The sequence below is a fragment of the Enhydra lutris genome, unplaced genomic scaffold, assembly GCF_002288905.1.
Source record: "Enhydra lutris kenyoni isolate GAN:26980312 unplaced genomic scaffold, ASM228890v2 scaffoldscaffold59, whole genome shotgun sequence".
Classification (NCBI taxonomy): Eukaryota; Metazoa; Chordata; class Mammalia; order Carnivora; family Mustelidae; genus Enhydra; species Enhydra lutris.
In genome coordinates, this window is record NW_019154143.1 from 11,981,231 (window position 1) to 12,008,660 (window position 27,430).

The 27,430-nt window shown below is 42.7% G+C and overlaps 1 protein-coding gene across 1 annotated transcript in view; it reads left to right on the forward strand.

Annotated features, from left to right (window-relative positions):
• The window catches only part of LOC111158457 (solute carrier family 20 member 1), a 16,041-nt gene extending 8,726 nt beyond the window's left edge, over positions 1-7,315 (forward strand). The window contains exons 6-11 of the mRNA XM_022520477.1: positions 1,114-1,233; positions 2,937-3,206; positions 3,315-3,873; positions 4,888-5,073; positions 5,848-5,932; positions 6,794-7,315. Of these exons, the coding sequence (XP_022376185.1) occupies positions 1,114-1,233; positions 2,937-3,206; positions 3,315-3,873; positions 4,888-5,073; positions 5,848-5,932; positions 6,794-6,955 (1,382 nt within the window). The 3' untranslated portion in view covers positions 6,956-7,315. The remainder of the gene's footprint in view (positions 1-1,113; positions 1,234-2,936; positions 3,207-3,314; positions 3,874-4,887; positions 5,074-5,847; positions 5,933-6,793) is intronic.
• The last annotated feature ends 20,115 nt before the right edge of the window (positions 7,316-27,430 follow it).

Genomic DNA, 27,430 nt, shown 5'->3' on the forward strand with positions numbered 1-27,430 from the left:
CTTTTTTTTTTTTAAAGATTTTATTTATTTATTTGACAGAGATCACAAGTAGGCAGAGAGGCAGGCAGAGAGAGAAGGAGGGGAAGCAGCCTCCTTGTTGAGCAGAAAGCCCAATGCGGGGCTCCATCCCAGAACCCTGGGATCATGACCTGAGCCGAAGGCAGAGGCTTTAACCCACTGAGCCACCCAGGTGCCCCTAGATTTTCCATTTTATAAGTAATTTAATTCCTAATCAGAATAAAGCTAAAGAACTGCAGGTAGCCAAGCTATTCTTGGATGAACTATAATCATTATAACGTCTTTTAGGCTAAAATAGAATTCTGTATTGCTTTGCTTCAGTCAGTAGTCTAGGCTAGTGGCTTGGAACCTGTTGGCATATAAGTGATAAGCAGAGGAGGACTGATACTGAAGATCCCAAAGCTAGGTGGAAAGTAGGCAAGTCTCTAAGATAAGGCTTGTTAATGAAATTACCACTAAACTATTTTCTTTTTGTGAAAGATAGCCCTTTGAACTACTCTTATCTTTTGATAGATAATCTGGTTTTTCTGTATCTTAGTTTGATAATGTCTCCTAAGATAATCTTTTTAAAGGATTTTACTGGAGGGTAATACAGTGGATATGGTAACTTCCACGGAGAATTCTGTCATTATGACAAAGACGACTCTTGGGGCCCCTTTCTTTTTAACATCAAAATCTGTATATGCAAACATAATGTGTGGCAGCTACCATCTGGAGGCCAGGGAGTAGAATGCTTCCATTTTTTCATAGCTAGTTGCAGATCCTGAGTATAGCGATCCTTATTATCTTCTAAGTAAAGAAAGGAAAAAAAAACCAGTTTTTGAAGGAGCTTGGGAGACTTGAACCTAATCTAGCAGGTGTGGAGAGTGGGCCGGAGGTGGTGGTGTGGGTTTCAGATGACTGGGGGATTTTTCTCCCCTCCTGAATTTATGTAGTCAGGAACACAATGAAAACCCTGTGGACTTAAGACTGGCAGCAGTTGTAAAGGGTGATGGGCTGGCTTGGGGAACTCCAGAGTCCCCAGAGGAGGGTTTACACATTGTTGCAGGGGGCTGTTGCCCTGGGGTTTTCAAGATGCACCATTTTATCTCCTAGTGCTGGGCTTTGACAAACTTCCTCTGTGGGGCACCATCCTCATCTCGGTGGGATGTGCAGTTTTCTGTGCCCTTATCGTCTGGTTCTTTGTATGTCCCAGGATGAAGAGAAAAATCGAACGTAAGTAACAAATTGTGGCAGAACATTTTAACTAGGAATGTGCTCGTTTCTTCTTGTGTGATCAGTTAATAAAAACACACTATTCGGATAGATTGGCAAAGTCAAAAATTTAAGTGAGATTTCAGGAGATGGGTTTATTAGCCAAACTATGTTTTTATTGACTTGAAATGACCTGAGACCTACTCATAAGGAATAGTTGACCTATGTTGGGGATGAACTGGTCATTTAATCTAGTTTTTACTGTATCAGTTGCTGGTGACAGAAATACACAGAGAAGTAGCTTAACTTTAACTTCGAAATATGAGGATATCTTAAAGTGTAATAAGGGTAGGCATAAAATTTTCAAGGGGGAAACTATTCTAACTACTCTGTGTAACTTCAGATTTTGACATGCAAATTTAAGTGTCTTGTTAGTATCTGACTTCTAGATGTGGTCGGTTCTCAGAATTGTCACACAGATTTGAGAGGTAGATATTTTCCATTGTTAATGTGAAGGAATTGTTTAGACCGTTACTATTACAGTAGTAGAGTATAATTAAATACAGAATAAATTTTGTTAGTGTTAATCTTATTTAAATCTTGTATTCATTTCCTTACTGGCTGAGATTTGTTACAGTAATCTTTCTGCCCTTTTCATCTGCAAGTGCTTGGTTAGAGATTTCACCGTTGTCTTTGGGAAGTGAAAGGCTGCACACACTGCAGGGGCACTAGGAAGAGTGCTGTGTCATTGCAGCTGCACTGAGGTGATTGTGCCCTGCGCACAGTGGGAATGAGGCTTGCATGACCTCCTGCTCTCGTTTTTCTTCCAGTTTGGGAGAAGAGACAAGTCTTGCTAATGTTTTAGGTCCTAGTCTATAGCATGGTTGTGCTGCCTGAATGAACACGTGTAAATGTACTGGGCATTGTAGACTGGGCAGAGGATATTCCTGCCTAGTCGGGGCATTTAGATCCATAAGGTGCAGAACATTAAAGCACGTCTCTGTTTTACAGAGGTGGGAATTCGAGTTTTCCTCTTTAGTTGTCTGCATTGAGCTGTTCCTTTGCTTAAACTCCTAGACTGAAATTTGGGGGCATTCCTTTTTTAAAAAGAACGTGAATTAGATGCAGTGTAAATTTTCAATCTGTCTACCTCATGCTTGAGGTGCCTTTCACCTCAGAATGGGTTAGCAGGGAGCTAGGAATAGTTTTTATCCTTATAAAACCGAAACCTTTGTTTTGTAAAGAAGAAGAATACACAACAGAGCCCATAGTGCCTAAAATATTTTACTGTCTGGCCCTTTACTGAAAAAGTTTGTGACTGCTGAAGCACTGTTGATTTCTTCCCAAAGGAAAGATAGGAGATACGGCAAGTGAAGCAGACAAGGAAACTTACCCCGAATTTTCACTGAAATACATTACTTTGAGATGGATATTTTTTAAGATTTTATTTATTTATTTGTCAGAGAGAGAGAGAGAGAGAGCAAGCACAGGCAGACAGAATGGCAGGCAGAGGCAGAGGGAGAAGCAGGCTCCCTGATGAGCAAGGAGTCCGATGTGGGACTCGATCCCAGGACGCTGGGATCATGACCTGAGCCGAAGGCAGCTGCTCAACCAACTGAGCCACCCAGGCGTCCCTGAGATGGATATTTTTGAGGTGGGAGGAGGGGAGGTGTGGAATGAGTTAGTTTGGTCAAAACCAAACCAACCCCCCCCCTTTTTTCCAGGAGAAATAAAGTCTAGTCCTTCTGAAAGCCCTTTAATGGAAAAAAAGAATAGCTTGAAAGAAGACCATGAAGAAACAAAGTTGTCTCTCAGTGATATTGAAACCAGGAATCCGATTGCTGAGGTAGGATCTGCCACGGTGCCCCTCCGGGCTGTGGTGGAGGAGAGAACAGTTTCATTCAAACTTGGAGACTTGGAGGAAGCTCCAGAGCAAGAGCGGCTTCCCAGTGTGGATCTGAAAGAGGAAACCAGCATAGACGGCACCATGAATGGTGAGTGGAGTGAGAAGAGTTTTACTTTGTTACCTGTACTGGGGAGGAGGCTTATTGTTTGGACCCCATGATGTTTGTTTTTAACGTTACTGTTTTGGTCTTGGCTAGGGGCAGTGCAGTTGCCTAATGGGAACCTTGTTCAGTTCAATCAAGCCGTCAGTAACCAGATAAACTCCAGTGGGCACTATCAGTATCACACTGTGCATAAAGATTCTGGCTTATACAAAGAGCTGCTCCATAAATTACATCTTGCCAAGGTGGGAGACTGCATGGGAGACTCTGGCGACAAACCCTTGAGGCGCAATAATAGCTATACTTCATATACCATGGCAATTTGTGGCATGCCTCTGGATTCATTCCGTGCCAAAGAAGGTGAACAGAAAGGTGAAGAAATGGAGAAGCTGACCTGGCCTAACGCAGACAGCAAGAAGCGAATTCGAATGGACAGTTACACCAGTTACTGCAATGCTGTGTCTGATATTCACTCGGCATCCGAGATGGACATGAGTGTCAAGGCAGAGATGGGTCTGGGGGAGAGAAAAGGAAGTAGCGGCTCTCTCGAAGAATGGTATGACCAGGATAAACCAGAGGTGTCTCTCCTCTTCCAGTTCTTGCAGATCCTTACAGCTTGCTTTGGGTCATTCGCCCATGGTGGAAATGATGTCAGGTCAGTTGACTTGGAATCTCAGCGTCATGCTTTCTAGTTTTGTATCACCTTATCCCTTTTACAAGGCTATGGTTGTGGCTTTGGTACCATAGCACCCTGTGGGACACGAATAATCTAGAGAGAATGAGGTAATAACTGTTATTGACTTAATTAAACAGGCAGCAAAATTTTTTTTAGAGGGGTGCTTAACTGGCTCAGTCAGTAGGGCGTGTAAGTTTGTGGCCCATGTTGGGTATAGAGATTACTTAAAATCTTTTTTTTTTTTTTTAAGAGATTTTACTTATTTATTTGACAGAGATCACAAGTAGGCAGAGAGGCAGGCAGAGAGAGAGAGAGAGGGAAGCAGGCTCCCCGCTGAGCAGGGAACCCGATGTGGGGCTCGATCCCAGCATCCTGGGATCATGACCTGAGCTGAAGGCAGAGGCTTAACCCACTGAGCCACCCAGGCACCTTAAAATCTTAAAAAAAAAAAAATCTAAAAATCTTAAAAAAAAAAATATCTTAAAATCTTAAAAAAAAAATCTTAAAAAAAAAAAAAAAAAATACTGTCGTCCCCCCGCCCCGCCCCGAGAGATTACAAAGAATGTTTCTGTAAATGATAAACACAGATATTCTTCAGGGAGAGGTCTTCTCTGTCAAGATAGGGGCCAGTTCTGTGATAGTAAATTCTTGAATACTGAGATGAAAAGCTTAAAAATCTCTGCCCTAGGGAATGAATTCGGATGTTGTTGGCCTTAGTTCTGTGGTTTGTAAACTGGTCATTGGAACCTGAGTTGTTCTAGGCTACCTCTTGGATGAGAGGCCACCAAATGCATGGGATTCTTCTCTTGAGAGCAGCTTTTATTTTCTTCTGCTGTGTATGTTGGGGTTCTATTTATTTCTGTTGAAAGGACTGTTTGCTAAATGAGCTTGACAGCTTTGCTTTAAATAATCTAGTAGGTCATTTAGCAAACTGGATCTTGCCAAATTCTAGTTCTTCCTGAAAAATCATCTTTGTCCTTTTTTTCCTTTCAGCAATGCCATTGGTCCTCTGGTTGCTTTGTATCTGGTTTATGACACAAGAGATGTTTCTTCAAAAGTGGCAACACCAATATGGCTTCTGCTCTATGGTGGAGTTGGTATTTGTATTGGTCTGTGGGTTTGGGGAAGGAGAGTTATCCAGACCATGGGGAAAGATCTGACACCAATCACACCCTCTAGGTAAGTTGGTAAAACAGGTCTTAGGCTAATGCTCATTTTCTTAGGATGCATAATATGTGTAGTGTTACCACACGAATCTTCAGCTAATGTAACCCAAGCTTGAATTATTTCCTGGTGTTCCTCTCATTGTTGTGAACTTTTTCAATTTTACATACTGTCTGGCCCTTAAACAAAATTTTGGTCAAATATTCATCTCCAGTGGTCTCTTAATAACATAACTTTTCTGAGAAAGGCTGTGTGTGGAGCAAATAGTCTGTATACTTGTTCTTTATTTGTCTCTACTTGAGAGCTAAGATTAATGTTCATTACATTCTTCAAAATAGAAGTGCAGACTTTAATAATGGGCTCTTAGGAACCCTTAGAACCTTAAAAGTGTTAGAAAAGAGGGAAGAGAGCCTGATTTAAAGTAGATTTCAGGTGCACCTGGGTGGCTCAGGTAGTTAAGCGTCTCCCTTTGGCTCAGGTCATGATCTCCAGGTCCTGGGATCCCACCCTACATTGGGCTCCCTACTCGGTGGGGAGTCTGCTCTTCCCTTTCAGATTGCCTCTTCCCACCCCTCTGCTTGTGCGCTCTCTCTCTCAAATGAATAAGGAATAAATAAAATCGTAAAAATAAAGCAGATTTCAGGAGCTACAGCAAATGAAAGATGTTAGGTCAGTGTTAGGTTTTGTCACTGAGTGGATCACAGTAAGATTGTGTTAACTTTGAGGTAATGTTAGCTTATAAAAAAGATCACCTTCCATTCTTGACAAGTAATCTTTTTATGTCTACAGTGGCTTCAGTATTGAACTGGCATCTGCCCTCACAGTGGTAATTGCATCAAATATTGGTCTTCCCATCAGTACAACACACTGTAAAGTAAGTATAGTGTAGTGTATATGAACTGTGTCTATTGAATGGTTCTAATAATACAAAGAGGTTTTTTTTTTAATGTAATAACTGTGGTTTAGAAAGTTTTATGCAGTTGGAGTCTTGAAGAGTTCACAAATTTAGGACAAATGACTGCAATAATGTAAAGGCTTACAGTTTATAATTCCTTGGGTCGAGTGTTCTTATTTAAGCCGATAATGTATGTTCTCCCCAAACAATGGCGAAAGTCCTTTTACAGATAGTTAACCCATCTGTGAGGCATGTTGGGCTGTTGAAGGGCAGCGTTATTTATAGAAGGCGTATATTCATAGCCTCAGAATTGAAATAACTGAGAATCTTGTTGAATTCTGAAGTTGCTCGATGGCCATGTAATAACTAGAAAAAGGAAGAAACTAGCTTCCTTAAGGCAATTTAAGTTGGTTCATCCTGGAGCCTGTGAGTCATACTTCCTTTTCTAGGGTATCTCCAGGTGATAGGCTATGAGGTCTGATATCTGTCCTCCTCTAAAATGATGCTTGGAAAACCTGAAACTTAAAATAATTTATTAAAACAGTTGATTTATTTAATACTTTATTAAAGCAGTTGATTAAAATGCTGGTAGCTCAGGAGAGAGAAAGGAGGTGTTCTCATTCTCGTCTTTTTACCTCAGTTACCACAGAAGTAATGATTGGATTTTTGTATTGCCTTCGTCTTCCCATGAGTAATCTGCTTCTTACCCTGTTACAAACCATCTTTCATGGAATCCGTCTCATCAGCAGTTTGGGGCTGCTTACCTATGTACCATTATGAGTCTGTTACCAGAATACCATTGGCCTCTCCTAACCAGTGTCCTCGATCCCTCTCTGCTAGGTGGGCTCTGTCGTATCTGTCGGCTGGCTCCGATCCAAAAAGGCTGTTGACTGGCGACTCTTCCGCAACATCTTTATGGCCTGGTTTGTTACCGTCCCCATTTCTGGCGTTATTAGTGCTGCTATTATGGCAGTCTTCAAATATGTCATCCTCATAGCGTGAAGCTGTTTGAGATTACAATTCGTGTCGATGTTTGGGGCCACCTTACACATTCCTGCTCCTTTCAAGAAGGATCACAGTGTTACAGAAGACCGACAAGAGTTTTTTTAAAGTTTGGGAGCTGTGGGAGAGAAGTGTTACTTGTGCTATAATTGCTTTTGTGCTAAATACAACTTGTCTCAAAATTAGCTATGTAAAATAGCTGGGTTTCCACTGGTTCCTATTGAGGTCCCTTTTCCTTCTGGGCTGTGAATTCCTGTACATAATTCTCTACTTTTTGTATGAGGCTTCAATTCCATTATGTTTTAATGTTGTCTCTGAAGATAACTTGTGATTCCTTTTTTTTTTTTTTTAAAACAACCATTCAAAGCCTTTTGACGCAGTGTGCTCTGCTTTGGTGGTTTCACCAGCTTCTGCCCTAACATGCACAGGGACCTAACAACAAACATAACTGAAGCTTCCCTTGTAGTCTCTTAGAGAAATAGAGCCATTTGTACTCTGCCCTCCTGTCGGTAGTGGCAGGTTCCATTGGCATATGTGGGAACTTCTTATAGGGACGAGGTTCTTTGGACACAGTGAAAATTTTTAAGTTAGTAGAAACTTCTTGGCAAGCAATTCATTGACAATTACTGCTGAAAAGAAGTAGGAAGAAAAAGCCTTCTGGCCGTCTTGGTTATTTCTTTACAATTTATGGCAGTGTGGGATGGATGAATGGAGTGGAATATGAACTTTGGGCAAGTTAAATGGGACAGCCTTCCATGTTCATCTGTCTACCTCTTAACTGAATAAAAAAGCCTACAGTTTTTAGAAAATTTTGTTCTCATGGTTTTTGTTCATGTTTGAAGCATCTGGGCTCCAGATCAGTTAGCCCTATGCCATTCTTAGGAGAGTTTTCTCATCTTAAATGAGAACTACCGACCTACTTAAACTTTCCCACTCCTCCCTGGTAAGTTTCTTGTGATCCCAGAATGTACATGACTTAACTGCATAGGTACTGTTGTAGCTCTTTGGCATTTTTCCTTATAGCACAGACTAGACACTTTCACTTTAGCATGTATAAATGTACTCATTGTTTGACAGCCACAAAGTTTTCCTGTTTGAATGGACTGTTTTACCAGATCCTTATTTAGAATGTCCCTAGCTTTGCTATTATGAAGGATATTAAGACAGGTGGGGTGTGTATATATGTGTGTGGGTAGCTCAACTTAAAAATGCTCAGTGTTGGGTTCTTCAGTCTGGACCCATTATCTCTTTTACCCTTGATCAGAACAGTTAATGAGAAGTATGTTGCTTTGCAAACTATGTTGATGATTCCTGTCCTGAGAGTTGTGTTTTAGGAAGATGCTTTTTTTTTTTTTTTTTTTTAAAAGATTTTATTCATTTATTTGACAGAGAGAAATCACAAGCAGGCAGAGAGGCAGGCAGAGAGAGAGAGGAGGTAGCAGGCTCCATGCTGAGCAGAAAGCCCAATGCGGGGCTTGAACCCAGGACCTGGGATCATGACCTGAGCCGAAGGCAGCGGCTTAACCCACTGAGCCACCCAGGCACCCCTAGGAAGATGCTTTTGAGAAGCCACACTGTACCACATAAAGATAAGCCTGCCTGACCTATGCCTGAGAGAGATTAGATCACTGGCTGGGTACATGCCATGGACTCCTTGATGTTCACCATTTAAGGTCAGGCACTGTGCTAAGCTTTTAATATACATTTAATCCTTAAGACCTCTTCAAATAGGTTTTTATCCCTCTCTTACAGGTGACAGAACCGGCCTGGGGAGCTTTATCTTTCCCAGTATTACATGGTAGCAGAGAATTGACATCATTTGTTGCCTTTGGGGCTGGCTGAAAGTAGCCTTGTGATTTTTTTATTTGAGGAGGGAAGGAGGGGGCTCTATATGGTAAAGAAGAATTTAGCATTAATCCCTGAACTGAAGGTTTTGGAGGAGATGCTTTTGAGTTTTGGTATTGGTTTCCTTTCCTGATGCTGTGTGACCTCACACAGTCCTCCATCGTGTCTTCCCTGTGATTAAATGAATAGTGACCAGCCTCAACATTTCCCCTTGGCTTGGGAGAAAACAGCTGAGAAAATGCTTCAATCAAGAATTCTCTAGGAAGGGGCGCCTGGGTGGCTCAGTGGGTTAAGCTGCTGCCTTCGGCTCGGGTCATGATCTCAGAGTCCTGGGATGGAACCCCGCGTCGGGCTCTCTGCTCGGCGGGGAGCCTGCTTCCTCCTCTCTCTCTGCCTGCCTCTCTGCCTGCTTGTGATCTTTCTGTCAAATAAATAAATAAAATCTTAAAAAAAAAAAAATTCTCTAGGAAGAAGCAGCTAGACGTGGGAAAGAGGAACCCCAAGAGCTGGGAAGAGACCAGAGGGAGTTTGTATTTCCATATATAGTAATACCTACCATGGGCCGGGAATACATGCTCCAGAGAGCCTTCGTCTATGCTTTTTGGGCATAGAGGTTGCCTTTTTTTAAAATGAGTTTTTAAAATCAAAAGGTTATTGTGGGCATGTGAAGGAGTTATGTGATTCAACAAGGCTTATAACAGAAATGGGTCTCCCACCACCATGTCTCCCTCTCATAATGTTGCGACACTCAGTCCTTTCGGTATTTATCTCGGTGTTGCTGAGTGCTATAGTTTGTGTAACTACTTGGCCTTTCCAGCTTTTGGCTCTTGACTTCCCATAGTGGAAAATGATGTGTAGTTTTCATCATCTTCAACTTTTATCATATACAGACCCTAATCTCCCACTTTCACTGTATAATTGGGTCTTAATTTTGTTAAGATAATATTCATAGTATTTAAAAGCTGTTACTGAGTTGTTGAGTCTTAACAGTAATATATGTAGTCACTTTTCTTGTACAACTTCTTGTTTTTCCCTGGAGTAGTCTTTTTTTAGGTTCTATGTCACTCATCTATCCCATACCAGTTTTGTTTTTGTAAAGATTTTGTTTATCTGAGAGAGAATGAGCAGGGGGAGGGAGAGAGAGCAGCACATTCCCCGTTGAGCGGGGAGCCCAACACCAGGCTTGATCCTAGGACTCCAGGATCTTGACCTGAGGTGAAGGCGAATGCTTAACTGACAGCCACCCAGGTGCCCCACTGTACCAGTTGTCTTAATTTCCTCTTAGGACTGTTGTAAACAGCAGGAGTGTTACTGATGTGTTGGGGAAGCCTCCCTCACAGCTTATCTGCTCCAGTCTAGACCAGTTTCACATCTGCATCCTAAAATTTTCCTCCATGTCCTGGGAGTTTCTTTCTTTTCTTTCTTTCTTTGTTAGGTGGGGGGGAAAGGAGTGGCAGAGGGAAAGGTAGTGAGGGAATTTTTTTTTTTTTTTTTTTTTTTTTTTTTTAAATTAGAGGCTGAGCAAGCAGGAGGGGGAGCGGCAGGCAGAGGGAGAGGCAGGCTCACCACTGAGCAAGGAGGCACATGTGGGACTCCATTCTGAGACCCTGGGATCAAGACCTTAGCTGAAGGTAGATGCTTAACCAACTGAGCTACCCAGGTGTCCCTGGAGAGAGGGAATCTTAAGTAGCCTCTGCGCCCAGTGGGGGGCCTAACACAGGGCTTGATCTTAAAACGCTGAGATCATGACATGAGCTGAAATCAAGAGTTGGATGCTTAGCAGACTGAGCCACCCAGGTGCCCCTTTGGGAGTTTATCTCCTTTGTTAGGGTTCCTATTACTTACTGTAGTCCTGTGTTTGTTTTACTTGGTTTGTTCCCTTGTTTTCTTTTTTTTAGTTTTTTAAAAAGATTTTTTATTTATTTATTTGGCACAGAGAGATCACAAGTAGACAGAGGCAGGCAGAGAGGGGGGAAGCAGACTCCCTGCTGAGCAGAGAGCCCAACGTGTGACTTGATCCCAGGACCCTGAGATCATGACCTGAGTCAAAGGCAGATGCTTAACCAACTGAGTCACTTAGACACTCTTAATGGCTTGTTTTAACGGAGAACACCTTGTAAGCAGTTTCCTGGGACGAGTATTGGAGAGGATTTTTTTTGGGGGGACCTTGCACATCTGGACATGCTTTCATTACATTTTCACATTTAGTTGAAAGTTTGAGTATATGATCTAGGTTTGAAATACTTTCCCTTGAATATTTGAAGGCATTGCTTTCAGGGCTGCTGTGGAAGACGTCTGAAATCTTTTTGATTTGTACATGACCCATCTTTCTGGAAACTTGTTAGGATTTTTAGTTCTTAGTGTTGGAAACCTGACAGTGAAGAGTTGGTTTACTTTTCAGTTGACTTGAGTACTTCTTTGAGTCTAGAAAATAATGTTTTTCAATTCCAGCAACTTTCTGAATTTGATACCCTTTTTTTTTTTTTGAGCTTTTTAAGCTACCCAACTGGTCCTAATTTCTGAGTATTTTGCTCAGTACCTTTTTCTGTTTCTCTGACCTTGTCCTTTTTATTTTTTTGAGAGATGCCCTCAATTCTTTCTAATCCTGTTAAAATTCCTGCTTCTTTTTGATTTCCAAAACCTTAAAAAAAATAGCATCCTATTAAGGGATGCAATCAGTATCTCTTTGTCATGATATTAATGATAATTAAAATGTTTGTCTTCCTGTTTTTCACTCTAGTCTCTAATGCCAGTGACTTTCCTGGTCATCTTTGTATGAGAGGAAAGTACTTAAATGGTGGTGGGAAGCTCTGAGTGTGTGGGTAGGACTGTGGGGCCTTTGCCTTGGGTAGCAGTTCTCCCACCACTGCCGCCCCCGCTCCCCCGAATATATGGCAATACTTGGTTTGAGACATTCTTTGTTGTCACAGTAGGGGGGATTTCTATATATTGTACAATTGTATAAACATTGTGCCGTACACGGGGAAGCCCCTGACAGCACCGAATTACCTGATTTAAAATGTCAAAAGTCTGAGGCTGAGAAACCTGGGATAAGGGTGGTTTGGATAGATTTCCTTGGGAGAATCCCAGAGAAGCATCGGACTGCTCAAATTTCTGGCAGTCAGTGGGGGAAGAGGTCACTATGTATTTTAATCTCCCTGTGTCCGGTACAGGCAGTCCTTGCTTTGTGTGACTCCAATATGCACGATTGGTTACCGCAGTTTAGGCAAATAATAGCCATCCCCCAACAACATGGTTCAACTTTCAGTTGCTGTGGTCTTTTCACTGAGTAACTGCATAAAGTACAAACTTGAATGCTGGTTCTTCAGTCCGCAAATCACATTTGCAGAAGAACAGAGTGCAGCACCAGCAGTGGCTTATCAGATCACTCCTTTCTAAATCTGCTGGAGGATGCTTGCCAGTCATCTCTTGGGCAGTTGACTCACTGAGGACAGAGCCTTCCATGGTGTCAGCTCTATACATCCTGGTGGTAGAGAGACATTGTAAGCGTGTAGCACTCCTTTCGGGTTATGCCCCACATTCTCCTCGGGCTTTTGAATGAAAACGTGAAAACTTTGTGTTTTTACCATCAAATACAACTTCATTGATCAGCCGGTGGACAGGTTTATTTCAGCTTTTAATGGGTTTTTGGATGGCTATGGATGCTACAATCGGAGATCTTGCAGTGTCTATAGCTGAGGTTTGGAAGACATGGGAAGCATTAAGGCAGAAAGTAGCAGTCATATGCAGTGTGACAGAAATGTACTACACTGCAGATAGTCATGGGATTCAGACTGAAAATGAGTTGAGTTGTATTTGACCATGGGAAGGTTGCTGCTGCTGTTTGAGGGATTCTAGACAGGCAGCTACGGGAACTTGATGAAGGTGAGCTTTTCAGCATAAATGCGTAAGTGATTGTGATAAAAAGTGTACGGATGTCCCAGAAGAGGCGATGGTTGCCATCACTTCACAGTAAGGAAATTCTTGGAGATATTTTACAACATTCAATAAAGGTGAAGTGTTGGAAGCTGATCGCAAAATGTTGAATCCCAGTATTTCTAATGTTTTAAATTAGTGGGCTAACTAATTTTTTTCATTTCTGTATTCACTTATTACTCAGTGTTTAATGTTTTGACAAATATTTAGACTTCACAGGGCAGCCATCTTTTTTCCTGTTGATTATTAGTTTGTTTTGCGTGGTTTCAGCTTGCATTGTCAGTTTTACGGACCCATACCTACGGTACATAGTGAGGGCTGCCTGTATATTTTTCTTTTTTTTTTTTTTTTTAAAGATTTTATTTATTTGACAGAGACACAGCAAGGGAGGTAACACAAGCAGGGGAGCAGCAGAGAGAGAGGGAGAAGCAGGCTTCTGCCAAGCAGGGCACCCAATGCGGGGCTCGATCCCAGGACCCTGGGATCATGACCTGAACCAAAGGCAGACCCCCAACAACTGAGTCACCCAGGCGCCCCTGCCTCTATATTTCTTGTGCCTAAAACTGCTATTTCCCGATCCATGGACCCTCTGGTACCCTTTATAAAATAAACTTCCTGTCTAATGCCACCTGGGGAGACAGATGCCTGACCACAGTGTGGGGTAAAGGATCTGGGGGCTTATCTGTTGATATTGAAAGAAAAAAAGTTTAATTACGGAGATCTTTAAATGAACGTGAAAACAGAAGAGTGTAATGAACTCAGTGTACTTTCTACCTGTCATCCAGTTCCCAAGAACACTCAGTATCCTGCTTTTTCACTTCTTTGTTGAAATTGTTCAGTGGAGTATTTTTTAAAAAAAATATTTTATTTATTTATTTGACAGATCACAAGTAGGCAGAGGCAGGCAGAGAGAGAAGAAGGGAAGCAGGCTCCCTGCTGAGCAGAGAACCTGAAGCTGGTCTTGGTCCCAGGACCCTGAGATCATGACCTGAGCCCAAGGCAGAGGCTTAACCCACTGAGCCACCCAGGCGTCCTACTTAGGAATTCTTGACTAATATTTTAATGATTTAAAAAAAAAAAAAAGGGGCGCCTGGGTGGCTCAGTGGGTTAAAGCCTCTGCTTTCGGCTCGGGTCATGATCCCAGGGTCTCGGGATCGAGCCCCGCATCGGGCTCTCTGCTCAGCGGGGAGCCTGCTTCCTCCTCTCTCTGCCTGCTTCTCTGCCTACTTGTGATCTCTGTCTGTCAAATAAATAAATAAAAATCTTTAAAAAAAAAAAAAAGATTTTTATTTATTTATTTATTTGACAGAAATCACAAGTAGGCAGAGAGGCAGGCACAGAGAGAGGGGGGAAGCAGGCTCCCTGCCGAGCAGAGAGCAGATGCGGGGCTCGATCCCGAGACCCTGGGATCATGACCCGAGCCGAAGGCAGAGGCTTTAACCCACTGAGCCACCCAGGTGCCCCTTAATGATTTTTTTTTTTTTTAAGATTTTTATTTATTTATTTGACAGAGATCACAAGTAGACAGAGAGGCAGGCAGAGAGAGAGAGAGAGAGAGGGAAGCAGGCTCCCCGCTGAGCAGAGAGCCCGATGCAGGGCTCGATCCCAGGACCCTGAGATCATGACCTGAGCCGAAGGCAGCGGCTTAACCCACTGAGCCACCCAGGCGCCCCCCCTTAATGATTTTCTTAAAGCAAAAAATTTATTGGAATGTTTACATTGAGAAAGTTTGAACAATTAAGCATAGAAGGTAGAGAATGAAAAGAAACTCAGCTTTCCCCTTTCCCAGCTCCAGTCCCCAAAGGTAGCTGTCAGTAGCTTGCCTATGAGTAATTTGTGGTTACTGTCAAAAGCTTACATTTCTTAGGCACTTTGCCCTTGCATGTGTGCACATGTGTGCGTGCACACACACACTTGAAGAATCTTTTTGAGAGATGAAGCTGTTCACTCCTGTAAAGCCCCCTTGGTGTCTAGAAGTTAAATGGTGTCATTTCACAGAATAAACAAGTCAATGTTGAGACACCCCTTAACCTACAGTTGTACCAAGAACTAGACAGATGTTACACAATTGTGCTTGTGTTTACTTGCAAGTTGCTAGGTCCTTTGCAAGCTGGACTGAGCTTTAGGCAAAGCTCGTGCTTTCAACCGTGCATTTCCTGACTGGCCGGAAATAAAAGGATTTGTTCTCACCCTCCATTTCTTTCCCTTCAGGCAATATAAAGCTGCTTACAGACAAAAGATGATAAAGTTAAGATTGTTGCTCATTAAAAGCAAAATCTAAATCACTAAAATCTAGTGATATGAGGATGCCTGGTCTATTAAAACTCTTTCTCCACTGTGTGCAGTGTGTAAGATTTTAGTATCATTTTTTTAAAAATTAAAAAAAATTTTTTAAAGATTTTATGTATTTGACAGAAATCGTAAGTAGGCAGAGAGGCAGGCAGAAAAAGAGGGGGAGGCAGGCTCCCTGCTGAGCAGAGAGCCCGATAGGGAGCTCGATCCCAGGACCCTGGGATCGTGATCTGAACTGAAGACAGAGGCTTTAACCCACTGAGCCACCCAGGCGCCCCAGTCTTTTTTCTTTTTCTTTTTTTTTTTTTTAAAGTGGGCTCCACACCCAGAATGGAGCCCAATGCCTCGCTTGAACTCATGACCCTGAGACCAAGAGTGAGACACTTAACCAACTGAACCACCCAGGCGCCCTGATTTTCATGTATCTTAATGGCTGATAAATGTTTTCTCTTGCCTCATGTCAAACTTTTGTTCAGGGCTTCAAATTTTGGTCAGGTTATTAATCCAGAGAGAGCTTGGTTCTCTGTAATACTGTTTTCTGTCTTCCTTTTCACCTCTACTTGAGAAATCTGATCCCATCCTTTGTTTCACCTGAGACACATATTTGACAAGCTGAGAGGGGTCTGGTGGCTATAGATTGCTGAGGTGTTTATACCAAATGATTTCTTTTGTGACAGATGGAGACTTCTGAGAGTTTATGAATAGATTTTTTAAAATAACTACTAAAAGAAAACACTGGAGCTGCTCATTGGCAGTAGTCCTTGCCTTTCTAATGATTGGGCTTTAGCATAAACCCCTTTTGTTACATTCAGAGATGATACTGGATTTCTCTCATCAAACATACAGTGATGCGGTGCAGAATGCTACTTATTAAAAGGACAAGATGGGGGCGCCTGGGTGGCTCAGTGGGTTAAGCCACTGCCTTTGGCTCAGGTCATGATCTCAGGGTCTTGGGATCGAGTCCCGCATTGGGCTCTCTGCTCAGCAGGGAGCCTGCTTCCCTCTCTCTCTCTCTCTCTCTCTGCCTGCCTCTCCATCTACTTGTGATCTCTCTCTGTCAAATAAATAAATAAAATCTAAAAAAAAAAAAAGGACAAGATGGTTATTTTCTGGAGACTGCTGATAGAGCAAGGTCTTTCCTCCCTGAGTATTATTGCTAAAGACCTAGATAGCAGGTTTCTACTTCCCATTCATTCTATTTCTAGAAGCAAGCAAATGTTCTCTAATTGCAGGCTTGGGCTGAATGCCTCAACAGTGTTTCCCACTGTGCTAATTGGAAAAATATAATTCTCAACTAACTGTCCTGCTTTGCAAAATAATAGTTGGCAGCTGAGTTGCCAGTTTGGTTCCTAAAGTGAAGTGGTGCTTTTGGACCACTTGGAACCTTTGGAAATTCCAGGGAGAGCTTATTCTGTGTACAAGGATCATTAGAGATCAAGCTTCAGCCCATAGTAACCCAGTGCCTGTTGATTTGATATCTTTTCCTAGGAGTCGTTATTAAATTTTATTTCAATTAAAATTTTTTTGGGGGGGCAGTTTCTGGGAATGTTAGTCAATATTTCCCATTAGTTGAACAGTCCTGTGAGGGGCCTTGTGTGTACCTTACTGATTTGGAAGGGAGATAATTTTCTTTTAGCTAAGGCCTTGGCTTCTGGCAAGCTCTCCATCCACATCAAATATGGTTGGCCTTGCCAGCTTTTTGGGAATACTGCCAGCCTGTGCATATAGAGTTGATGTGACACTTCTGTTTAGAATCTTTGGTTTTTCTCAGACTTCCCCACAGAATTACTATTTAATATAAAGAATGGCTTTTTTTTTTTTTTTTAAAGAAAGGCTTTAAATTCACAGTTTCCATTGGAATCAGGTCTTAAAGACAGTTGATTACCTCATGTGTAACAGTATAATATAGTGGGTTAGGAACATGAGATCTGGAGCCACATTTATCTGGGTTCTAATCCCAGGTTTAGCACTTGCTAGTTGTGTATCTTGGAGGCTGTTTAATATTTCTAGGCCTCAGTTCCTTTGTCTAAAGATTGGTGATAATAGTACTTATGTCATAGAATTTTCATGAGGTTTATGTGGAATAGTGCATGTGAAGTGTGTAATGCTTGACACTTCGTAAGCACTTTGTAAAAATAGTGTTTATTAACTGATCTCATCCTCCAAATAAATATATGTAATTTTCTTGGTATGGTAATGTTCAACTTGACATTGATACCTTTCCTTGGCTGATGGAAATTAAGGAAAATAATTTTCCTTAGTTAAACCTTTATTTCTTATGTCTGAAATAAAGGACATAACTTTGGTGGCATGTCTTTGAAGAAAAGTATATAGGACTCTGTATAAATTGGGATTAGGTTAAACTGAGTGACAGGAGGGGCGCCTGGGTGGCTCAGTCGGTTAAGCATCTGCCTTTGGCTCAGGTCATGATCTTGGGTCCTGGGATCAAGCCCCCTATCAGGCTCCCTGCTAAGTGGGGAGTCTGCTTTTCCCTCTCCCTCTGCCTCTCTCCCTACTCATTCTCTCTCTCAAATAAATAAATAAAATCTTTAAATCTGTGAACAAAACAAAAAAACACCTGAGTGGCAGGAAATCGCAAGAACGGAGAAGAAAGGTTTTTTTTGCCAAGTGAAAGGAGGCCCAAGGGCTGTTACAGTGGCATCGTGGTCCTCAGGGTAGAAAGACTTTCTATCATGTTCCATCTTCAGCATGTGATTACTCCCTCAAGACTTAAAGACCCAAACATGCCAGTTTTCTTATTATTGATCACTCAGTTCTGATGAGCAGGAAATGCAAGTAATTTAGATGACCTTAGTAAGGTGTGTATGTGCTGGGGGGTGGGATATACACAATGCTCTTGGTACTGATTTCTGCCAGAAATCAGATTTCACAGTAGATCTGACAGAAATCGTAGATTTCTATGAGATTTCTATCTCATAACAGAATTCAATAAAAGAGCTAATGAGGTATAGAGTGAAATGGCAAAAAGCAGACACAGCTGTGTCCTAGATGTAGCAGCACGAGGCTGGGGAAACAAAGATGTTGGAAATATTAAAACTTTAGAAACAGAAGAGCCCCGCTGAAGCTGACACTCAGACCTCTGAGGAAGGGTTGCTGTTGGCTGCTCTGGGTCCCCAGCCATTGAGGAGGACAAACTGGTGGCTAGTGACTAAGGGCTGTGAAGAGGCGGATTCTGTGAGGGCTGCTGTATAGGAGGGGACCACTGCTGTCCTAGTGAAGAAATGTGAGGGTGACCTTCACAGGAAAAGGAAGCAAGCAAAGAGTGAGGTGAGTTCTTTCCCCTGCGATCTCCTCATAGCTTCACCCCCACCCTGCCGCCGTGGCAGATGGATTTTATTTTTAAGTAATCTCTATTTTTAAGATTTTTAGATTTTATTTTTAAGTAATCTCTATACCCAATATGGGACTTGAACTTACAACCCCAGGATCAAGAGTTGTGTGCTCTTCCAACTGAGCCAGCCAGGTGCCCCAGGTTTCTCCATTTCAGGAAAATCTTTGGAATTAATACCTGATCAGTGGAGTGAAAATGAGAATGTGTGAATATCCTATGCTCTAGCACTCTTTGAACCAATTGCCTTAGTATCCAGTGGGGAATCTAGCTGGAATCAGTTATCACTAAGATGGTTGTAAAATGGTGATTTGGGGGGCACCTGGGAGGCTCAGTCAGTTAAATGTCCAGCTCTTGATCTCAGTTCAGGTCTTGATCTTAGGGTTGTGAGTTCAAGCCCCATGGGGAACTCCACTTACTTAAAAAAAAAAAAAAAAAAAGTGATTTTTCTATTTTTCTCATTCCTTGTACATTTATTAGTTGGCATTCTTTGGTAAAGGAGAGCTTTCTCTTCTCCCTCATCCCTCGCCCTGGGAAATGTGGTTTTCACTCTGGTGGCCACATAGCCAGCTTAGAGTTGGAGTTGTACTAAGAGCTGGGATGGAACAGATGCTGGTGTAGGTAGCTAGCTGTTACAGTTCCTGGCCTAAGCAGTCTTATTACTGCAGTTGGATCTGTAACTGACTTGAATTGTAAAAACATTAGAAAGAATAAGAAGGAATTACTACTTTGTGCTTTACATATGGAAGGATGAGAGCAAAGAGCTGGAATTTGCAGGTGGTGTCTGGTGTTTCAGGCCCTCATTCTCCTGAGAGGACTTATATGGGCCAGTGGTTCTCCACCATGGCAGCATCCTGGATTCACCTGGAGAGACGAGGCCTGGGTTCCAGCCTGGCCCATTGGGATTTCATAGGTGTAGGTGTGACCTGGGTGTCAGGATTTTTAAAAGCCTTCCCGTAGATTCCAATGTGCTTCTGGAGTTGAGGGCTCTGGAACAGGCAGCCTAAACTGGTCACATGGGGTAAAAAAAACACATGGGGTGTTCTCTGTTCCATTCCATTGGATGGGAATGAAGGAACTGAACTAGGTATATTGGCATGTCTTGCTTTCAAATCCGCACTTCCAAAAATCTGCACACTGTTGGTGTTTGACCTTGACTACATGGCATATTTGTAAATTTGACTTCTCCTCTTAAAAAAAAAAGTTCTCAAAATCCAGTCTGACCCAGCTAGTCCAAATCCAGGCAACCAGGTTTAGAGTGAGTCTCATGACTTTAGTCATAAATTTATTTGAGCTTCTGTAAAAATGGAAGCAACTTTTTGTACCTTATGCATGGAGGGAAGGAGAGAATCCTGAAGGTGAGTGAACATAAGGGGTGGAATGTCTGAGTGAAAAGGACAGACGTTGTTACTGTATATGAAGCCTTTGCCATGTCCCCAGCATAGTGCTACATACTTAATATAAAGTTGGTCTTTAAAATATACTTTTAAAATTTGCTGTGAATTATTTATGACATGGAAAAGGTTATATAAAGAATAAAATAATGAACACTCGTATACCCAAATGCAGCTTAAGATTTCAGGTCCTGGATTGTTTTCCCTTTGTTCCATTTAGGGCTGCTAACTACTTGTGTTCATTATTTGTTATGTAATAATAGGTAACCAGAGCTACAGCCACGATAGAAACTGAAGGGAAGACATTTCTTCTCCTTTATGGATATGGAAAAATAAGTGTATTTAACGCATGTCAAAATTTGAAATTCACCCAATACTACTATTTTGGGTTTATTTTTCCCATATTCTACGAATAGCACATTAATAAAATCACCTACCCATGACTCCCAATCTGCTTTTTCCATTTTTCCATGTTCTGTTTTAGTCTTCGCTCTAATGAAACATTTAATATCTAATTAAATATGCAATTATAAAATAGATGCCGTTTAGATTTCCTGTGTCCTAATTCTTAGATGGATTTGGTCAAAGGAAATCACTCTTCGGGTGCTAAAAAGTTAGTGCTAGTTCACATTAATTCAGCACTCATTTTGCTTTGCTAAATGCTATAAACTCATTTAATACAATAACTCAGGAAGTTACATACTATAGATGAGAAGACCGAGGCTGTCTAAGGGTTAGGAAACAATGCAAGGTCGCATAACCAGCACACTAGGGAATGTGACATTACAGTAATGGAGAAAATTAAAGTACAAGGGATGGTTTATCTGGGGCCCATACAGAGAGAACACATCATGTGAGGCAGGAGCATTTCCAGATCGGAGATAAATGGACTGCTAGATGCCAGCTCGACTGCTCCTCCTGCAGTGACTGAGTGCTAGGAAGATGAGTTTAAGAGCATGAAAACAATGTTGGCTGTAAGCTTTGGCGATAGTACTTCAGAAACAGCTGCCAGCAGAGAGCTAGATACCATAAAGGTGACCCACTGAGACTTGTGCCTGCACTTGGAGCCCTTACCAAGAAACATGACCTGTGCTTTTAGGGTCCTTAAAGCCCATACAAACAACTGGGTAGTCAAAAGAAGGAAACTAGGGGCGCCTGGGTGGTTCAATCACTTAAACCTCCGGCTCTTGATTTTGGCTCAGGTCATGATCTCGGGGTTGAGCCCCAAGTTGGGCTCTGCTCAGTGGCGAGTCTGCTTGAGGTTCTCTCCATCTCTTTCTGTCCCTCCCACCCTGTGTGCATGTGCGCACTCTCTCAAATATATAAATCTTAAAAAGGAAGGAAACAGTGAGGTGGTTGGCTTAGTAGATGGTAGAGATGCCTCTATTCCCCACCTCTGGGGCTTTGGTGCTGGTATCTTGTACTCTTGGTGAGGTCTACCATGTCAGTGAGCCAAGGCGGAGTGTTGGATTCAAAACAGTGATTTGCAAGCATAATTACCACGATGCTGATAATGCAGCCATTTTCTGCATGCTGGCCTGCCGCGCTGGCGTTCCCAGTGCAAACCTGTGGCCGGTAGCATCGTGTTCTACCCTGACCACAGGGGGAACCTTGAGGCATGATGGTGTCCTAATGGGCTAAGCCTTGTTTGCCCCCACCCTCACCTTGTAGTACCTTCTGTCACATGGCAGAGTTCATAGCTAGGAGCCCCTCATCTACTTGATGACCCCAAACTCCTGGGCAAAGCAGATGAGAAACCTGTTTTGGAAAGAGGCTGTTCCTGGAATTGCCTTTGTAAAGCTCTGGGCTAACACCAGACTGGGGCCGGCTTCCTTGCTTGCCTCCTCCCGAGCAGCCCTCTTGGCACCAGGGAATAGCCTGGTATCTCAGGGTGGATGGTGGCAGTGGCAGTCAAGCTTGGATCCCCAGGGCTCGTTTTGCTCTAGTAGTTGCAACTTCTTTCCCACACAAAGCACTCTTACTCAGGCCCCACCACTTAGAGCTTGTGTACACCCTTTATTGAGGGGCTGGCTGGAGTAGACAGCAAGAACCTGGTTTTGCCTGCTGTTGGGGTTCTAGTTCTTGGTTTAGGTCCCATGCATTTCCTGGGCCTTTGTTTCGTTAGCCTTGCAATGGGGCTAATAGGGCTTTTGAATCCTGAGCTTTGGAAGAAATTAGAAGGATGTTATAAAGATAAGTGATGTTATAGGTCCATCTAAGATTTAAGAGACAAATTTCCTCCAAAGACACAAGTATCTCCAGATTTCAAGATCTAGGCTCCAGGCTGCTTTCCTTCTAGCTCCTTCAGGAAGCAGGTGCCGTGGATACTCATGGACATCTCAGCAGCCACTCCCTCCTCCCTTTCCCCCTTCCCAGAAGCTCCAGATTCCTGGTGGAGGAGGTAAGTGGTTCCAGCCCTAAGCCAATCAAGACAAGCCAATTCTCTCTTCCTCTGGGACAGACATGTGAACAAATATGGTCTAATCAGAGTGAATCTCAGGACTGCTGGGAATTTCTACAGCACAATTATCACCAGAATTCAAAGGGAAGCATGCAGCAGCCCCAGGTAGTACCACCAAAGATGCTGCTGGCAATGAGGACGTGCAGAGCCAAGGATAGAAACAGATCCTTGTAACATTCCTGAACTACTGGAGGAAGCCTCCCCGTGGACCCTTCCACCCTCTGCATCTGTACATTTCTAGTATTGTTTAATCCAGGTTTTCTGCTTCTTGCAACTGAAACCCTCCTAGCTGGTACCTGTGGGATGCCACTTACTATTTTGATCTGAGCTGTTATCTCTGATGTGGAGGAGGGAAAACTTAGAGATCGTGGCCTAGGCCCTTCTGAGAATTCTAGAACCCCAGGGCTGTAGGCTCATGGGGGAAGGCAGCCCTGACTTGTTCATCCCAATATTCCTAGCAGAGGTGGAGCCCTCCTTCCCAGATGTGAGGAGGACCTAAGTGTCTGATCCTGAGGGAGTTTACCATCAAGCAGTCATACCCATGTCAATATGGTTTGCCCATGGGCTTGAAGGACTAATTCCCTATAGGACTATATTCAGTTCCTCTGGAACAAGGGAAGTCTAGCCACTCTATAAATAATCACATAAATAATCACATTCTCCATCCTTCCCCTATCCTCACTTAATAATACCATCAGCTTGAGGGCCTGGGTGGCTCAGTTGGTTAAGTGTCTATTTTTTTTTTTAAAGATTTATCTATTTATCTATCTATCCATTTATTTGCGACAGAGAGCACACATGGTGGGAAGAGGCGGAGGGAGAAGGAGAGAGCCTTATGTAGACTCCCCACTGAGTGCAGAGCCCAACATGGGGGGCTCCATCTTACAACCCTGAGACCATGACATGAGATGAAATCAAGAGTTGGACATGCAACTAAGCCACCCAGGCGCCCCAACTGATTGACTTGTTCTTAGCTCAAGTTTTGATCTCAGGACCGTGAGTTCAAGTCCTGTGTTGGGCTCCACGCTGGGCCTGGAGCCTACGTAAAAAAAAGAAGAATAAAAAATACCGACAGCTCAAAACACTTCTCTTTTTGTTTCGTCACTGCTTCCTTTTGGGTCTCACCAGATGACTGGGGATGTGGTTTTCAGGTGCTATCAGATGCCTTTTCTCCATCTGATAGCACCTGAAAACCATCCTTTTCTGCCCCACTTAGTCTGGGACTCCTTGCAGGAAGGCAGGGCCTCATTTGTCCCAGATTCTGCTTGGGTCTCTTGTTCTTTTCCCACCCAGTTGATCAATAAGATTATCCTGTAGGAAGGATTTAAAGAGATTGGAAGAGAGAGAGCATAACTGATGAAAAATTAATACAAAACCACAGTCATGGAAACAGTTTAGTGCTATTTTCTGTATGGTCCAAGAATAGACATCAAATCATTGGAAGGTCCTGAAATAGACCCAAGTGTATATGATATATAAGAATTTACTATGCGAGAAAAGGAGTGTTTCAAATCACCAGGGAACCAATAAATCAATGGCTTTTAACTGGGGGGAGGTGACTTTGTCTCCCAGGGGACACTTGGCAGTATTTGGAGACATTTTTGGTTGTTATACCTGGAGAAATGATCCTGGAATTCGGTAGAGGTCAGGGATGCTGCTAAATATTTTACAGCGTGCAGGAGACCCCTGCATTAGAGAAGCTGTGCCCCCAAATACCAAGAGTGCCACTTTTAAGAAATCTTGGGGTAAATGAAATAACCAACTGTTGGCCAACTGTTCAGGAAAAGGAACAATTAGATTCTGAATCATATCACAGTAGAAATAATTTCAAGTTAGATAAGAAAACATTTTAATAAGCAGAATCTTTAATAAGATGTTTTTTTTAAAAAAAGATTTTATTTATTTATTTGACAGACAGAGATCATAAGTAGGCAGAGAGGCGGGCAGAGAGAGAGAGGAGGAAGCAGGCTCCCCGCCGAGCAGAGAGCCCGATGCGGAGCTCGATCCCAGGACCCTGGGATCATGACCTGAGCCGAAGGCAGAGGCTTTAACCCACTGAGCCACCCAGGCGCCCGCCTTTGGCCAATTTTTAATTGGGCTGCTATTCATATTATTATTATATTGAGTCGTATGACTCCTTTATATATTTTGGATATTAACCCCTTACCAGATATATGGTTTGTATATATAATATCATGTCATCTACAAACAGACAATTTTACTTCTTCCTTTCTGATTTGGATGCTTTTCTTTCCTTTCCTTACCTATTGCTGGCTAGGATTTTCAGTACTGTGTTGAATACAAGTGAGCATCCTTGTCTTGCTTCTGATCTTAAGGAAAAGTTTTCAGCTTTTCACCATGGAGTATGATCTTAGCTATGGCTTATCCTGTAGGGCCTTTATTGTGTTGGGTACATTCCTTCTTTACCCAGTTGGAGAGCTTTTATCATGATAATGCATTCAGTTTTGCCAAGTGCTTTTTCCTGCATCTACTGAGATGATTGTTTTTCTATCCTTCATTCTGTTAATGTGATGTATCATGTACATTGATTTGTATATGTTGAACCATTTTTGCATCCCAGGGATAAATCCCACTTGATCATGGTGTACAATCTCCCCCTCCCCCAGCTTTATTGAGATGTAATTGACATGTATGTATGATCCTTTTTTTTTTTTAAAGATCCTATCCATTCATTTGACAGAGAGATCACAAGTAGGCAGAGAGGCAGGCAGAGAGAGGGGAAGCAGGCTCCCCGCTGAGCAGAGAGCCCGATGCGGGGCTCGACCCCAGGACCCTGAAATCATGATATGAGCTGAAGGCAGAGGCTTAACCCACTGAGCCACCCAGGCGCCCCATGTATGATCTTTTTAATATACTCTGTGGAATTTTGTTTGTTAGTATTTTTTTCCTTGTGTTAAGAACTTCCAAGATTTACTCTCTTAGCAACTTTCAAACATGCACTACAATATTACTGACTATAGTTACCATGTTCATTATATCTCCATGAATTTTTTTATAACCAGAGGTCTGTACTTTTCTTTTCTTTTTTTTTTTTTTTTTTAAATTTTTTTTTTTTTTTTTTAAGAAACTGATCACAAGTAGGCAGAGAGGCAGGCAGAGAGAGAGGAGGAAGCAGGCTCCCTGCCGAGCAGAGAGCCCGATGCGGGGCTCGATCCCAGGACTCTGAGATCATGACCTGAGCTGAAGGCAGAGGCTTTAATCCACTGAGCCACCCAGGTGCCCCAGGTCTGTACTTTTCAACTCACTTCATGACTCCCTTCTCCCTCATTTGTTCCCTATATGTATGAGCATGGTTTTTTTTTTTTTTAAGACTCAACATAAAAATGAGATCATACATTATTTGTCTTTCTCTGTCTGACTTATTTACTTAGCATAATATCCTCAAGGTCCGTCCATGTTGTTGCAAATGGGAAGATTTCACTCTTTTTCTTGGCTGACTAATACTGGATATTGGTCTCTCATTTTCTTTTCTTGTAATATCTTGTCTGGTTTTGGTATTAGTCTTAACATATACAGAACTATTAGAAATAATGAAGAAAGGGGAGCCCAGGTGGCTCAGTTGGTAGAATGTCTGACTCTTGATCTCAGGTTGTGAGTTCCAGCCTCAGGTTGGGTGTAGAGATTACTTAAAAATAATAAAAATCTTGGGGCACCTGGGTGGCTCAGTCATTAAGCGACTGTCTTTGGCTCAAGTCATGATGCCAGGGTCCTGCGATGGAGCCCCGCATTGGGCTCCCTGCTCAGCTGGAAGCCTGCTTCTTCCTCTCCCACTCCCCCTGCTTGTGTTCCCTCTCTCACTGTCTCTCTCTGTCAAATAAATAAATAAAATCTTTAAAAAAAATAATAAAAATCTTAAAAAAAAAAAAAGGAAGAGTTAGTAGTGTAGGCCTTATAAGTTTATGCCAGATAGTTTATCTACAAAAGACTGACAAATATGTTTCTTCCATCACTGGGATTTTGGCTAGATACAAGATAGAGAAGTGACAGGGCCCACTTAGAGCTAAGCAAACTGAAGTCCAGAAAGAGGGACATCACTTAGGTTTGATGCTTTCCTGTCTAGGAACATTACCTGGACTCTGCTAACCTCAGGGCCTTTGTACATCCAGGGAGTGCAGAGCTCCGTTATTATTAAGGCACTAAGGAAATCTGGGAAGAAGAAATCTGTGAGCTGACAGATCAAAAGCAGTGTTATTTTAAAAGCTAATGGAGAGAAGACATTCAGGAGAGGCCGCTGGAACAGAAAAGTCCAGAAACTCCTAGAGCGAGGATTATCTGATCTTGCCGGTGGATCATCGGGGTATATTGCTTAATTTGCCTCAGGTTTCAGTGTCTTCATCCTCCTTGCTGGGGGAGGGAAGGTGGAACCTCTCCCTCTTGATCACTCCTCTTTTCACACTCCGGTGAGAAAGGTGCTCCTCACATTCTTTTAAAGACTTTATTTAAACTGAAGTACAGTTGACATATTAGTGTTAGGTGGATAACAGGGTGATGTGACAATAGTACCCATTCTGCTGTGCTCGCCACCATTAGCATAGTCACCATCTGTCACCATATGAAGTTGTTACAGTCTTACCAACTATGTTCCCTATGTAGTCCTGTTCAACACCATGCTTGATTTCTTTTATAACTCGAAGTCTCTACCTATCTTTTCCTTACTGCTTTCCACCTTCTAGACATGCTGTCTGAGCGAGCGCCCCCCACCCCTTTTGCAATCAGGTGTTGAAGGCAGTTCCTGCTGGACTGTCCTGCCTCTTGTCCCAGGGTCTGGAGATCAAAGATGGCAGGGCCTGGGGCAGGCCTCTGGGCTTTGAGTGAAGAAGAAGCAAGTGAGAGAGTTGAGGGCAAGGGCCTGCGGCCTCCTTGGTGTCTCTCCCTGCCGCGAGAGTGGGATCAGGCCACTCGCTGTGGTGGGCTGAGGCGCTCACTTGGTGGGTTGCCCAGGGAGGTGGAATGTGGTGCTGACAGTGGCGGTCACAGTTACTCCTTTCTTCAGTCTGCTTTTCATGATGTGGCCAGCTTATTTCCCAGTACGGAGGAACACCAAATCTTGAAAATAAAATGGAAGCTCTGGCCAGCCCACACACCTGATGTTTTCCTGATGAACATGTCCTGAACTCAGGGCCTGGCAGTGGGCCCTGCAAAGATCAGTAATCAAGGGAGCATCTCACCTCTTTTCT